General features: G+C 49.7%; 1 protein-coding gene across 1 annotated transcript in view; it reads right to left on the bottom strand.

Moving 5' to 3' along the window:
* Positions 1-9,469: 9,469 nt before the first annotated feature.
* The window catches only part of TMEM266 (transmembrane protein 266), a 125,467-nt gene continuing 119,931 nt past the window's right edge, over positions 9,470-15,005 (bottom strand). Inside the window, exons 10-11 of the mRNA XM_043554931.1 lie at positions 12,135-12,197; positions 9,470-10,634 (exon numbers count right to left, since the gene is read on the bottom strand). Of these exons, the coding sequence (XP_043410866.1) occupies positions 10,039-10,634; positions 12,135-12,197 (659 nt within the window). The 3' untranslated portion in view covers positions 9,470-10,038. The remainder of the gene's footprint in view (positions 10,635-12,134; positions 12,198-15,005) is intronic.

Below are 15,005 nucleotides of genomic sequence, written 5' to 3'. Positions count from 1 at the left end.
AGATGCACAGGTGACAAGTGGAGAGGGACCCCTAGTCTGGGGTGTGCTGGCTCAGGGAGGACCAGTCCCAGGTGGCACGTCTGTGTGGTTCCCAGCCTCAGAATGGAACTGATTGGTCTCTCTCTCCTTTGGTTTCCTCCTGTCATGACCACCACACCCCATCTCCATAATAGCATCAAGTACCACGCACTTACTGTATGCTAGGCGCCACTGGAACACTTCACACTTATTAAACCTTCAGTCCTCACAGCACCCTGTAGGATAAATGCTATTATTATCCCTATTTTTACAGATGAGGAAGCTGAGGCACAGCGAGGTTCTGTAACTTGCCCAAATTCAGATAGCCTGTACATGAGAGCCAGGATTTGAAACCAGGAAGTCTGGCTTCAGAGCCATGGTTTCACCAGTGTGGGTTTCTGCCTCACCTCGACCCAAGGAACAGGGAGACTTGCTGCACAGTAACCTCAGGTAAAGGGCGCTAAGTACCCAGTGCCAGGTGGGCTGGGCACACATTCAGGATCCTAGCTGGGGAGGAGAGATGGTGTTCTGGGTTTGTCTCTCCAGCAGGATTTTATTCAACTCAGAAGCCCCTCTAAGTGCCTACTTAGAGTTTACCTTAAAAAAGCAGCTGTGCAGGGTGGTGGCAAATTGTTAAAACTGTAATATATGCCAGAAGGTGCAATTTGGTGTGTTCTTTTCATACTGTGTTTTATTGGACACCAAGCTGTCAGCTCCTAATGACTGCCCCTATATCAGGCTTGAGGACTCAGAAGAGCAGCTGGAAGCAGTGTGGGGAAAGATGTTAGCGGTAGCTTTCTTTAGTGTGGGTGTGGGTGTGTGTGTTTTCTGCTTTTCTCCCTAGTTTTTTGAAGTCTTTGGTTAACCTCATACAGCCCCTGGGAGTTGGGTGGTCTGGCCAATCCCTGAGAGAGCAGAAATACACATGTTGAAAGCCAGCCCTGTGAGCAAAGAGCTGAATAGGTCCTTGAGGCCATCTAAATCAAGCAAATGACTACCTCACTCTATGGACTGAGACCCAATGAAAGCCTGATCTCAGCTTTTCAGTAGTTGAGAAAGCACGAAATCCAGCATTTTCCCTAGTGTAGTTCTCTCAGCAGTACTGTGGGGGGACATTCCCTGCTGGGTTCCCTGGCCCACCTGCTTTGCTGTGTGGGACTACGGAGTAAACACCTAGAAGAGTCTGGCCCAGCCACTGCCCTGAAGTAGCATCCTGCTGGGTTCTAAGAATACAGGCTTCTGGAGGCACAGCCTTTCCCCCCAAGATTTTGCAGCTACCATGAGTGATTAGAAAAGCATACAGTATAAACATATACAGAGAGGGCTTCCTTAGTGGGCCGGCCCCGTCATTCTTTCTGGGGTAGAGGCTTTGATATCAGTATGTGGGGTAGAAGTAGAAACAGATCTGAGCTCACATAGATGCTTGAAGTGGTCAGAGATGGAGACTGGGATTGGAGCGGGGAGTCAGGAAGGGGGTTGAGGCTGATAGGTAATTAAGGCCAGATTGTGGAGGCCATTGACTGATATACTGAGGAATTTGGACTTTTCCCTCATAAGTCAGTGGTTCTCAAACTTTGCCCTCAAGGAATACTGCTATTTCAGGAGCTGGACCAGGAATGGTACCAGGAAAGGTATAGAGGTCTTTTCCTGATTTGCAGGGAAAATCACTAGAATTTTCCCAATCCTGTCTTACATACTTTTTTTCCCCCCTAAAACTCTGGTGGCTGCTATGCCTTCTCTTAGGAATATAAGCAATATGTCTGTATATCGGGGCGCCTGGGTGGCTCCATCAGTTAAGCAGTTAAGTTTCTGACTTTGGCTCAGGTCATGATCTTGTGGTTCGTGAATTTGAGCCCTCCATCAGGCTCTGTGCTGAGAGCTCAGAGCCTGGAGCCTGCTTCAGATTCTGTGCCTCCCTCTCTGCCCACCCCTGCCCTGCTCGTGCTCTCTCTCAAAAATGAATAAACATTTAAATTTTTTTTTAATAAATATGTCTGTATATCAAGAATGTTCCACAAAATGCTACCTGACTTCCTGAGACCTTGCCACCTGAGCAAGTCTTAAGCACCCTCCTAGCAAAAAATTGACATTTTTTTCAGGAGGGTCCCATAATCTAACCTAGGGAAATAATCTAACCTGGTGGTATATTCAGGATAGATGGAGAAGATGGAAGAGATTGGAAGGCTGTTGCAGGAATCCTCTGGCCTTTTGCCCCAGATGGGTTTGACTGAAAGCTCTTTGGTTACAGAATGGGTCCCTGGAGACTGTGGAAATGGGTCCAGTCCTGTGGACGAGGCTGGCAGAGAGTGGGGGCTCTTCCTCCTGGGATAGTGTGGGAGCCATGCTACCGGTGGAGCCTGGGCGTGTCTATACAGGGCTGGAGGGCTTAAAACGCCAGCCATAAGTGCTCTCTGCTATCTTTCTGAAAGGGATGATCAGCTTGGTTGCATTTCACGCTCTCACGAGGGATTTTTGTCTTGGTCTACATAAAAGTGGGCTTAAAAGGCTGGGAAACCCAAAAAACACTTGATTACAACAGATGGATTTGGTTAGCTATTGCTGAGCTAAAGGAAGTTTGATAACCTTGTAAAAAGCCCATATAGGGTGATATACTGCCACAATTTCATAGTGCCCTAGGTTTTTTTTTTTTAAACTTTTTTTTTAAACGTTTTTTTTGAGACAGAGAGAGACAGGTCATGAACAGGGGAGGGGCAGAGAGAGGGAGACACAGAATCTGAAACAGGCTCCAGGCTCTGAGCTGTCAGCACAGAGCCCGACACGGGGCTTGAACTCACGGCCAGTGAGATCATGACCTGAGCCGAAGTCAGACGCTTAACCAACCAAGCCACCCAGGCGCCCCAATAGTGCCCTAGGTTTTAAAAAATGTTTTGTGGAGAGCACAAGTGAAGAAGAGTTGCTGATAACTGTTGGTTTATAAAACACTTTCATGTAAGTTACCCCATCAGAGGTGGAAAGGGTGAAGAAATCAGGCTCTCAGGTGATTTCTCCGGTCACAAAGCAAATGGTGAAACTAGAACACACCAGAATTTGTGGCAAATATTATTTATTAAGAATCTACTAGGTGCATTTTATTATCCTTCCCTAATACAACAATCCCCCAAATGGATATTGTTATCCCTGCTTCGTGGATGAACAAATGGGCTGAGCGGTAACCAGAGAGGCACAGTCAGTGAAATGTGGAATCTGAACAGGACTCCAGGTCTAGAGTCCCTTTCCACCACAGCAGGCTGCCTCCCAATGTCTCCCAGCTTCTCCAGGACTCTTCTGCTGACATTGCCCCAAAACAGTGAGCTCGTCATTAGAAGCATGGAACAGAGATGGAATTAGGAATTTATTGGGAAGGAAGCTAGCTGGCAATTACTTTCTACGGTACCTGAATTGGTGCGTGGTCAGGTCCTGGTGAGGCTTCACTTGTCTGGGTTTCTGTCTTTGCCTCCCACAACTGGTTGTCAGGTTTGCTACTATTTGTGCGCTCACCTCCAGCTCAGAGGGCTGTTCTCTTTCCCAGTGTGGGGTTGCGTGGGGAACATTGGGGACGGAAAAGTTCAGGAGGACTGAACACTGAATGGGCTGGTCATAGGGACACTTGTGTTCTTATCCTGGTTTTGTTACTGCCTCAGAAGCAACCTGGTCATGTTCTTCTTTTGGGATTCATTTTCATCATCTGTAAAATGGCAAATTGAACTTGGTGATCTTTCAAGCTGTCTTTAAGCTTTAATCTTAAAGCTTAAATGTGTTGGCAGATCTCAAACAACTTAGGCAGATGGAGACAAAAATTATTTTTGAGAGCTTTTTATGTCCAGGATGCTCTGCTGAACCCTTTACATATACTACCTCATTCTCGCCTCCTAATCCCACAAGGCGTAGTAGTGGTCCCCACTCTCCAGGTAAGAAAACCAACACCTACAGACCTTAAAACACTTGCCTAAGGATTCATGACTAGTAAATGGAGACCTTAGGCCAAATTCTCTCAACTACATATCCTGTCCTCTCTGGGATCATGGTGGACGTATCTAATGAATGCAGCCTGGCTGAGGCAGGCTGACATGGAGAGGAACAAGATGAGACAGCTGAGCCAAGTTCAGAGGGAGCTGTCAAAATAACCAAAGAACTGCACCCCAGGCAGAAGGCCCAGCAAGGACAAGGAACAGAAACACCAAGAACATGACTGACTCTGGACCCCAGTCCCTGAGTCCCCATCTAGCCCGACATTCCTGAATTCTGAGCCAGTCTTTGCTCAGGGAAGCAAGGGTCTTTGTACTAGAATCTGGATCTGGTCTGCACACTGGCTATCTTTTGCAACATTTAGCAAACCCAGGTCCCAGAACCCCACGTCCCTTCTTTATGCAGTGGAGGCAGAGGTGAGCCTACCTAGTTATGAGACATAATTGATGTTGAGGAGGCTCCTAGAGCGCTTGGTGAAAGGTGCCCCGTAAATCTCAGACACTGAAGGATTCTTCCACATTCATCACAGTGTTTAATGTCCTGATTGATCTCTAGGGTAGTCAATTTCATTTGCTTGTTTCAAGATGAACAGTCTGCTCCCCTATGCTGTAGCCTAGGGCTCTGCATAAGATTATGCTAGTGTGGTCTCTTTGGTAGCGTGTAGTAAATTCAGCAAATGTTCCATCATTTTATTTGGATAATTGAATTAACTATTCACCAGGAGACACTACCAAACTTTTCAGCACTGGAGCGAAAAAAAAAAAAATCCTTGCTCAGTTTATGTTGGAAAAACAGGCTTTTAGCTTGTACTGGAAAAGGGAGAGGAAAGGCAGATAAGGTGCTTCCTGTCCGGGGAACAACAGTGCTCTCTTAGCTAACTCAGAGTGACTCCAAGGCATTACCTACAAAGGAACTGTTGGGGATATGAGAGCAGGGATGAGCTCTGTAGGAGCAGACAGTGCCTTGGCTGGCAATGGGGCTGGGGGGCAGGGCTCACACCCTGTCACCACCCATATACCTCCATACACCACACTAGCTGCTGCAGCAAATGAAACAACTGAGCATCTCCTGCACAGCCTTCCCCAGAAGTGCTGAACGTGGGCAGGCAGTGCAACACCCCAGACATCTATTATTAATAAAGATGGTTTCTGTTTGTGTCTCCCTTGACACATTCTCAAAGGGCTTTCCCTTCCATTATGTCATTAACTATCCCAGCAACCCTCATGGGGGCAGGGAGGCTGGGAGTTATTATTCCTGTTGTACAGGGGGAGGAAGTGGGTCCAGGGATTCACTTGGAGCCGTGTAACTGGAAACAGTGCTGGATTGAGAATCCAACTGCCTGGGCTTAGACACACTCTAGATGCAGAACAGTACCTGAGGTGAAGGATGGAGGTGGAGTTATCCTGACTTCTCTCCAGTCTTGAGTAGTCCATTCAAAAGTTGGAGTTAACCATGCCAGCCCCTAGAGTTGTTGGGTGTCCTTGTTAAGCAACTCTACACAAGTATCCTGTTGACTGGTTAGTAAGAAACTCTTTTAAGAAGGCTTCCTTGGACCTTATTTGAGGCTCTCTGTAGCTCAGAGAGTAGAGCTTCCACTCTTAGTCTTTCTCTTTAGAGATGAGGAAGTTGCACCAGAGAAGAGCATGGAGGCAACACCAGAACAAGAGCTTCTGTCAAGAGCTGTCTTGGAGTGAGACAGAAGTTCCTGAACTGAGGGTCATGGATGGAATGAATACCCACCACACTAAAGAGAATTCCAGACCACTAGCCTCTGACCATGCAGGATCTATGAAAATCCCCACAGTTGTGGACTTGATCTGAAAAGCCAAGGCTTGGGTTAGATGCATTGCACTGAGCTGTCAGGCAAGGGGCCAGTACGTTCTTCAGTGGGGGAGGGCCTTACAGCTCTCCAGTCCTGGGCAGACTTTGAACCAGGTCTGCAGGGCTCTGGCCCAGCTCTGCTGTGAGCTGCTCAGTAGCCCTGCTATCTCTGAGCCTTGTCCTCTTGTCAGGGTGGCACCCCGGCCGCAGGATTGGCTCATCTCCAGCTACGGTGGAAAGGCTGAGCAGGGAGGCTGGCTCTGCAAAAGGGGCCATGGCACTCTGCAGACACAGTGGGCTGGTACCTCTAGACTGAGAGGGCCATGTGGGCTGATGAATGGCCTGGGGGGCTGAGTCCAGATTTCTATCTCCTGCTTCCCCCCACCCCCTTTATCCTTCTTTCTTTTTAAAGAAAGTGCAAGAGTGTGTGAGCATGGGAGGGGCAGAGGGAGAGAGAGAGAGAGAGAGAGAGAGAGAGAGAGAGAATCTTAAGCAGGCTCTATCTCAAGACAGTGAGATCATGACCTGAATGGAAATCTAGAGTCAGAGGCTTAACTGACTGAGCCACCCCAGTGCCCCTAGCTACTGCTCTCTTATTGACACCCAGTTTAATTCCAGGAAGCTCAATCCAGCATATCCGGCATGACATCTGACTGAGATACACCTGGGTTTGAATCCTGCCACTAGTTTACCACTTAGCTGTGTGCCCTTGGGCAAGTCATTTAATCCATCATTCTGTGCCTGTTTTTTCCTCTGGAAAGCAAGGAAAAGAATGCCACTTTGCAGATTGTGATAAAGAGGGAAGGTGACAGAGAGCACCTGTGACAACAGGAAGTGAATGGGAGCCATTATTGTTATCACTCCCTCATTGGCTCATAAGAGACAGTGGCTCTTACCTAAGCTCTATTCCCTTCTGGGAGGGCACCAGAGTGGGCTCTGTGAAAGGGTGGATGAGTAAGGGGAAACCATTTCCCAGAGCTGCAAACCTCCCAGGGAGTGCTCAGGCTCCATCTCCACTGACCCACAGCTGCCCACCAACCATAACTCTGGGCTATGGCACCCAGGGGAGCAGTGAAAGCCAAAGCTTTTACCCTCCTCCTCCTGCATTCCAGGCCTTGGGACTCCACCCCATGCCTGTCCCCAGGCAAGCAAGTGGCTTCCTCCATCCGTGTGAACGCTCTAATGCTATGATTGTGGGCTCTGTCCTCTGAGAGGACCTCCTCTTGGTATCTCTGTCCTCAGTTTTATTTAAAAAAAATTGTTTTTTTTAATTTTTTTTTTTCAACGTTTATTTATTTTTGGGACAGAGAGAGACAGAGCATGAACGGGGGAGGGGCAGAGAGAGAGGGAGACACAGAATCTGAAACAGGCTCCAGGCTCTGAGCGGTCAGCCCAGAGCCTGATGCGGGGCTCGAACTCACAGACCGCGAGATCGTGACCTGGCTGAAGTCGGACGCTTAACCGACTGCGCCACCCAGGCGCCCCCGTTTATTTATTTTTGAGACAGAGAGAGACAGACCATGAACGGGGGAGGGTCAGAAAGAGGGAGACACAGAGTCCAAAGCAGACTCCAGGCTCTGAGCTGTCAGCACAGAGCCTGATGCGGGGTACGAACTCACGGACTGCGAGATCATGCCTGAGCCGAAGTCGGCCGCTTAACCACTGAGCCACCCAGGCGCCCCTGTCCTCAGTTTTAATTGGCCCAATGCTAACACTGGTACTGCCCGTTCAGGCATGAGGCCAACATTGAGTGCTCAGGCAGACTTTCACCTCACAGCAGTTTGCAAATTCCCTAAGAAATCAGCTTTCAAAAGTAGAGCTCTTCTGTAAACCCCATTTCTAGATGGGGAAACTGAAGCAGAGAGCAGGTGCCACTTGCCTTGCCCATTGCTCTCCTCCCTGTCCTGTGGTTTTCTCTGGAGTAGAAGTCCAGAGCAGAGGCGAGTGCTGGCTAGGAGTGGGGTCTCACCTCTGGTGCAGGGCAGGCTCCACCACCTGTTGGGGTACCCTAAAAGCTGGGGCAATGGGAGCTCAGCAAGCTGGGTTTGGCTGAGGACTGTAGCTGTTTCTAGTCCAGCAGGTGCAGACCACTAATTACAGACCCTTATGGCTCCTACCCTAGAGATTATAAATCATGTAATACCCTCCACCCATTATGTGACAAAAGCTGAGAGTACCACTTTGCTTCCAAAAGCTCTGAAAGCTGGGAGCCTTAGCACTCAACACACTACCAGGTGGATTTGGGCTCCAGGTTCAGTGCCTCTCTTATTAGTGTCTGACCTCAGGAAAGTCTCTTAAACCTATCTGAACCTCAGTTTCTTCCATCTGTGTAACAGGGCTAGTATACTGGCCTCACAGGATTGTTGGGAGGCTTAAAGGAGCTCCAGTAGAGGCCCTAGTGAAGAGCTCAGTAACGGAAACTGTAATGACATTGCTAGCCACTCAGAATGCCTCAGATTACTCCCCCCAAATGGCTCAAGTGGACACTGCTCATCTCCCCAGGAATCAAGCGGATGCTCTTTGCCTGCATGTGGTCATACCTTACAATTTAGCCATCTTTCCCAAGTGGCTCTGCCCAAGCTTGTGGCCTTTTATGCACAGTTCTGGGGTTCTAATGGGACTCAGGCCTGATCCCTGTTTTTGAGGACCAAGGGGAGGCAGGCAGGGAAGCAGATGCTGACCCAGCCATGGGATCACTGCACTATCATGATGAGTCCACATGAGGACACAGAAGTCCTGAGGACACCCTGAACTATAGTGAGGGACTAGTGAGATACAGTGAGAACAACCTAAAGGTGGAGGGGACAAAGAACAGGTTGGGAGGGTAGCCAGAAGGACAGGTAAGTGGAAGGGGCTATGAACACACTGAGAAGTTCAGCTGGGACAATGGGAGCCCTTGGAATTAAGTCTTCCCTTTTGTGTACATATAAAACAAAACATAGCAGTTATAAACACAGAATTCCTTGGAGGCTTTTCAGCGAGGGAGACACGCACCAGGCTCATCAGCCTGGAAGGACCCACTAGTGGAATGTGGAACCAGCGGTGGTGCCTGGGCCTCAGCAAGGCTGTGATGGGGTTTAGGGCAGGTGCTTTGAAGGGCAGAATGGCCAGGATTTACCACTGCTTGTGAGGGATGAGGAGGGAGCCAATGATGCCCATGCCATGAATGGTAATAGCTGGGTAGATGATGGTGCCCTGGCTGGGAACTTGGGAGTAAGAGCAGGCTTCAGGCAAGATACCGCACTCGGTTGTGGACCTTTGGAGTTTGAGGTACCCAAGGAATGGAGACCTGGGTCAGGGAACTGGGTGTGGGAACTGGTGTTGTCAGCAAGGAAGGCAAAATTCCAAGCTGTTTTGGTGGGGAGATGAAGGAGCGGGAAGAGACCAGTGCAGTCACACAGCCAGTCAGTGTGAGAACTTCCTGCCTGGGGTCCAGGGCTCCTTCCACTCTGTAGAGGCCTCAAGAGCTGCTGGGTGCGGCTTGGGCCTACCTGGGTGGCTTTACACCAGGCCAGGCCAACCCAAACCCACTCATGCTTCTTCACCTGGGCTAGCAATTGCAAAGGAAAACCTCTGCCAACCAGAAGTCTCAGTGCAGTTGGTTTTTATTATTAAAGCCAAGATTGGAAAACAGCTGTCCCCCCACCCCCCAGTGACCCTCCCACCCACCTCCAGATTCATCTCATTATGTCCTATGAAGGTGAAAACTAGACTTGTCTGGAAAAGACTCAGAAATGCTCATGCCGAATGAGAGAATGAGGATGAATGAAATAGGCTCAGATGGTGGTCTTTGTATGATTGTGTTGGCTCCACCCAGGATTCCCAGAAAAGACGGCTTGGGGGTGGGGCTAGATAGCCCCTGCTCACAGTGCTGTTCCCAAGGGTCCGGGGTGGGCGCCAGGAACAAAGGCAACGGAAGAGGCTGGGCTGCCCCTGCGCTCTACCCTGCTGAAGCTGGGCCACAGGCTGGTTTTTGTAAAAATGGTTTAAAAAGACCCCAGCCATGAGCACCACCCTCCCCTGAGCAGGGCCAGAGGAGGCGCCAGCTCTGGGCTTTGAGGTCTGAGGCATGTGGCCTCCTGGCCTGGTGACACCTCCCTGGAGGCAGGCAGCACCCTGAGGGAGGCCAGGTGGGTTCCCGGGCCTTGAGTGATGCCCCTGGTTGCCTCTGGGGCTCTAGGAGAGCATCCAGATAGCTCTCCCTCCTCCTCCCACGCAGCCCAACTGGAGGCTCTAGGCTTCAGGGACCCTGTGCAACTTTTGCTCTTTGGATTCCAAAGATCTGAATTTCTCCTCCAGCAGGGGTGCAGCAGGCTGGAAGTGGATGACAGGCTTGATCTGAAAGACAGTGAAGCCCTCCTGATTCTTCTGGTTGAAAAGACTTACCCTGTGCTCCAGCTCGGGGCTGGTTTGGGCCGAGCCCGCTGGGCTGGGCCAGGTGACAGGGGCTGGGTCCAAGGCCCTCTGGGATGGGCAGGGGTCCTCTGATAGGGAGGACAGCAGGTCCTGGACCGTGGCCTCTGCCATCTGCTGCTGGGGTGGTAGAGGCAGTGGCTGAGGAGAGGGGATGGGCTCTGAGGACGGCTCCTCACGGGCGGTACTACAGTCTGTGGAAGAGCCCAGTGTCTGGCTGCTGTTGCTCTGGGCCCGGGTGACGGAGCTGTGAGCAGAGCGGGAGGCGCTCTCGGAGGTGGCACTTGCACGGGTGCCATTGCTGCTGAGCTTCAGGGGCACATCGACTGAGAAGAGGTCAGAGGAGACGTTGGGCTGGTGGACATCGATGGCAGCTGTGGTGACTACACACACAGCTGGCTCTGGAACACCACTGTCTGCAAGAAAGGAGGGGATGCTGGTAACACTTCTCCCTATGCCACACCTCTGCAGGCCCTGATGCGGGTGGATCTGACCTGAATGGTGGACAGTGAGTGTGCCTGGGCTCTGCTGGGGGGGGTAGGGGAGGTTGGTCTGTGGTCCAATTTCCCAATGTTTGCTGGCCTGCCCTGAGGGAGGATTATGCCCTGCCCTCGTCTTGGTGAACTCGTGTGGACATGGGACACGCACTGGTCAATTATCTGTGAGAACTGATCTGTGGCATCTATATAAACGGTAAACGGCTGTTGCTCTGCCTGGCAGTCAGCAATGCTCTAGAATAGATGGTAGCTGTTCTGCCCACTGGGTGCTGAAGGAAAGATGACAACCTGGGAGCAGAGTACCTGAATGATCTGCCATGGACCTTTGTTGATTTAGTTAAACCACAGTGCTGCTGGGGTTATTAATGCCAACATCCTAACTCAGAAGGCATGAAGTGCCAGGACAAGGAATTTGGGTTTCATGGTCAGGGGGAGTCATTCAAAGTTTTAACTGGGGCTAGTCTGAGAGTGACATGATCAGAGCTGTGTCTTCAGAAGATTGATTCATCCCTGAAGGAAGCATTGCAGGGGGAGGACAGAGGACACTTCAGAAGTCTTTAAGTGAAAAGTATCCAGGGGCCAAATTACAGTGGGCAGGCACAGTGAGGGCAAGGTCTCTCTCCCCAAAGTTGTGGGGTGAGTGCACTGGGTGAGGGTTCTGAGCTAGAGATGATGGTGTTTGAAATCAGAAGATTGGATGAAGCTTTGAAAAAGAGAGGGAGAAAAGAGATCTTGAGGGGGCTAAATTATAGAGAAGAAAAAAATCCAATGCATTATACATGTCACACAATGTAACATTCTAGTCTTATAATGGAATATATAAGGATTTGAAGGCTGTGAAATACAAACTATAAGGTTTAAGACACTGGCTAAGGAGAAACAAGACACTGAAGGCCTGCGTGTTATTTTACACTTGATCTTAGCCAAAAGGCTGAGAAGCAATAGGCCTGCGTATTATTTTAAAACTCAACCTTTCCCGTAAGTGGAAACCACTAGGCTCCCCTGAAAGTTCTTTCAAGTGCAAGAATGAAACATAACTGGAGCAAGGACATGCCCCACACCTGTTGCTCCTCAAGCCCAAATACCTCACCCCCATCATGATCATGCTGAAAGGGTCTCAGGTTGAGAGGCACTGAGGTCACTCAGATTTCTAACCTCCAGCCCCCCTTTCATATGAGGGTCCCACATGCAGCCCTCATTGGTAATCACAGAGTACTCCACCCTTGACATCCATAGCTGGGTGCTGGACTTGGCTGGGAGTTAAAGCTCCAGGTCTTTGAACTCTGCCTGCAGTTATGGTTCACAGGCAACAGGAGATGGGCACGCCAGGCCGAGTTGTCCCCACTCTCAACATTAGGGGTTGCGTGGGGCCACAGAGAGGTTCTGGTATGTGCAGATTGGCCCTGGACACAGACTCACCACTGCTGGGTCCATTGTAGTACTGACTGATGTAGCTGTTCATGTCATCTTTCACTGCGGCATCTATGCAGAGGACAGAGAAAGGTGAGTGTGGTGGCTCGCCAGGCTGTGGCCAGTTCATGTCCCTCCCCCAGTACTAAAGCCCCTACCCATCACCATGAGAGGAGGCGTTGTCTCCCAGAGGCTCTCTGCTGCTTTCCAATCCTCAGTGGGGCTCTTCGCCAAGGCTGGGCTGGCCTGGGTATCAGGGACCCAGGTCCTCATGAAGCATCTGGCTTGATGTGTGACACGGGCAGGGCCCTTTCCTTCTCTGTCTTCAGTTTCCCCATCTCTGAGATGAGGGTGTGGAAACAGTTCCTCAGGGTTTTCCCTGCCTGGATGGCCTAAGTCTCTGAGTCTACCTGAGGTTCTCAGGGTGACCGGAAATGCCATCCTCAGTACAAAAGTCTCAAAGCCCTGCAAGTGGCCACACACAGACAGCTGCAGAGGCTGATCACTGATGACATCCCCTTGGCTCATCTATCTGAGTACCTAATCTCCCATGCAGTACAGGGATGGACCAGGGGCTGCGCTTCCCCACTACCTAGTACAGGGTGAGTGCTCAGTAAATAGTTACTGCATGAATAATGCATGACAAGGTATAAAGCTGTTCAGATCAAAGGAGATGACATGGGATCAGGATCTCAAAGAAATGGTGGTTCATCATCCTGATAGGAATGAAGAGGGAATGGGAGAGAGGAAAGGTGAGAAATTCAGAGTGGCCTGAGAATGGGAGGACAAGCAGATGACTGGAGACCCCAAAAGTCATCCCAAGGAGCTTGGCCTTGTTATGAGGGCAGTGAAGAACCACATGAAAGTTTGAATGCGGTCAGGTGTGACTCACTCCCAAGGTTGTGGGGTGAGTGGTTCAGAAGGTGCCAGGATTTAGTCAAGGAGACCAGAGACGATGCCCAGGTGAGGTTGACAGGTCCTGGGGAGGGAAGTGGTGCCTGATGGGACAGAAGGGAGGGATCAGAGTCAAGTGATAATCAGGAGGGACCTGGCATGGTTTGGAGAGTAACAAGATGATCTTTGACTCAGTTTGGTAACTTGTCAGCTGAGCTCAGGGTATGCTCCATTAGCAACCGTGGTCTCCCCTGGGTCCTAGGGTCCTATAAGGACCTATCAGAATCAGACCTGATTTCAAACCTCGACCTACCACATTTTAGCCAAATGGTCCTCTCTGAGCCTCTGTTCCCTTATCTGTTAAGGAGACTAAGCAAGCTAACGAATGTCGAGTTTCTCCAGTGGGGTCAGGCACACGAAGGCCTTCAACACACAGAAGTCTAGTTCTTCCTCTCCTATGGACATCTGAGGGAGTCCACACCCCTAGGTGCTTCTCCTAGGAGCCGTGGTCTACAGGTGAGTGGACCAGATGCTTTCTACGGCTGCCTTCCTGGGCACACCTGAAATCACTGCAAAGGCCAATCTGTCCTGACGCTGGAAGTCTGTGAGCACAGGCAGACCTGGCTCTTAGAAGCTTTTTTGGCCTCTTTTGATCTTTAAATGCCTGTGGTGAGAGGTGTGTTTTGCATTAATACCTCAGCTGAGGGAGGGGCCTGAGGGAGTCTCGCTTTAGGCCCTGTTCCAGGATCAGCCAGCAATGCTCCCTCAGAATCAGACAGCAATACAATTCTCCATGGCTCTTTATAATTTATGTTGTAAATGCTGTCTAGCCCTGCAGGTCACCCTGGGAAGTAGGTGGTGGCTGGTGTGGCTGCTTCCGGCAAGCAGTGACAGGAGGGGGTCCCCCAGGCCTATTGGGCCAGACAGGAGGTTCCGGTCCCTTCCTTTGCGCCATGGCTGCAGGGGCCTTGTGACATGGGCAGAACTATGAACTCAGCTAAAATATCTGCAGACCTGTGAAAATTCATCCTAAGGGAGTTACACACAGAAGGTGGCCTGGGGTGATGAAGAAAAACCCAGACCCTAGAAAATTACATGGACAGCTACATGCAGAATGAAACTGGACCACTTTCTTACTGAATGAGAGAAGTTATCTGCAAATCATATTCGATAAAGGGTTAAAACCCAAAATATATAAATAACTCCTACAACTCAGCAGTAAAAAAAACCAAACTAATTAAAAAATGGGCAGTGGACCTGAACAGACATTTTTTTCAAAGACGAAATATAGCTGGCCAACAGACACATGGAAAGATGCTCAACATCACTCCCCATCAGGGAAACGCAAATCAAAATTACAATGAGCTGTCACCTCACACCTGTCAGAATGGCTAAAATCAACAACACAAGAAATAAGAGGTGTTGGCAAGGATATGGAGAAAGAGGAACCCTCTCTTGCACTGTTGGTGGGAATGCAAACTGGTACAGCCACTGTGGGAGACAATACGGAGGTTCCTCAAAGAATTAAAAATAGAAAGACCATGGAATTCTACCAGTGGGTATTTACCCAGAGAAAATGAAGACACGAATTTGAAAAGATATATGCATCCCTATGTTTACTACAGCATTATTTGCAAAAGCCAAGATGTGGAAGTACCCTAAGTGTCCACTGATAAAAGAACAGATAAAGAAGATGTGGTGTACACACACAGAGAGAAATATTACTGAGTCATAAAAAAGGATGAGATCATGCCATTTAAGGCAACATGGACAGAACTAGAGGGCCTTATGCTAAATAAGTCAGAGAAAGACAAATACCATATAATTTCACTTACATGTGGAATCTAGAAAACAAAGAATAAACAGTGGAAACAGACCTGTACATATGGAGACTGACTGATGGCTGCCAGATGGGAGGTGGTGGGGAGATAGGCAAAATGGCTGAAGAGGAGTGGGAGATACAGGCTTCTGGTTATGGAGTGAGTA

Source organism: Prionailurus bengalensis, chromosome B3, assembly GCF_016509475.1.
Source record: "Prionailurus bengalensis isolate Pbe53 chromosome B3, Fcat_Pben_1.1_paternal_pri, whole genome shotgun sequence".
In the NCBI taxonomy this organism is placed as follows: Eukaryota; Metazoa; Chordata; class Mammalia; order Carnivora; family Felidae; genus Prionailurus; species Prionailurus bengalensis.
Note: the sequence above shows the minus strand (reverse complement) of the source record. Positions and strands in the feature narration are given on the sequence as shown.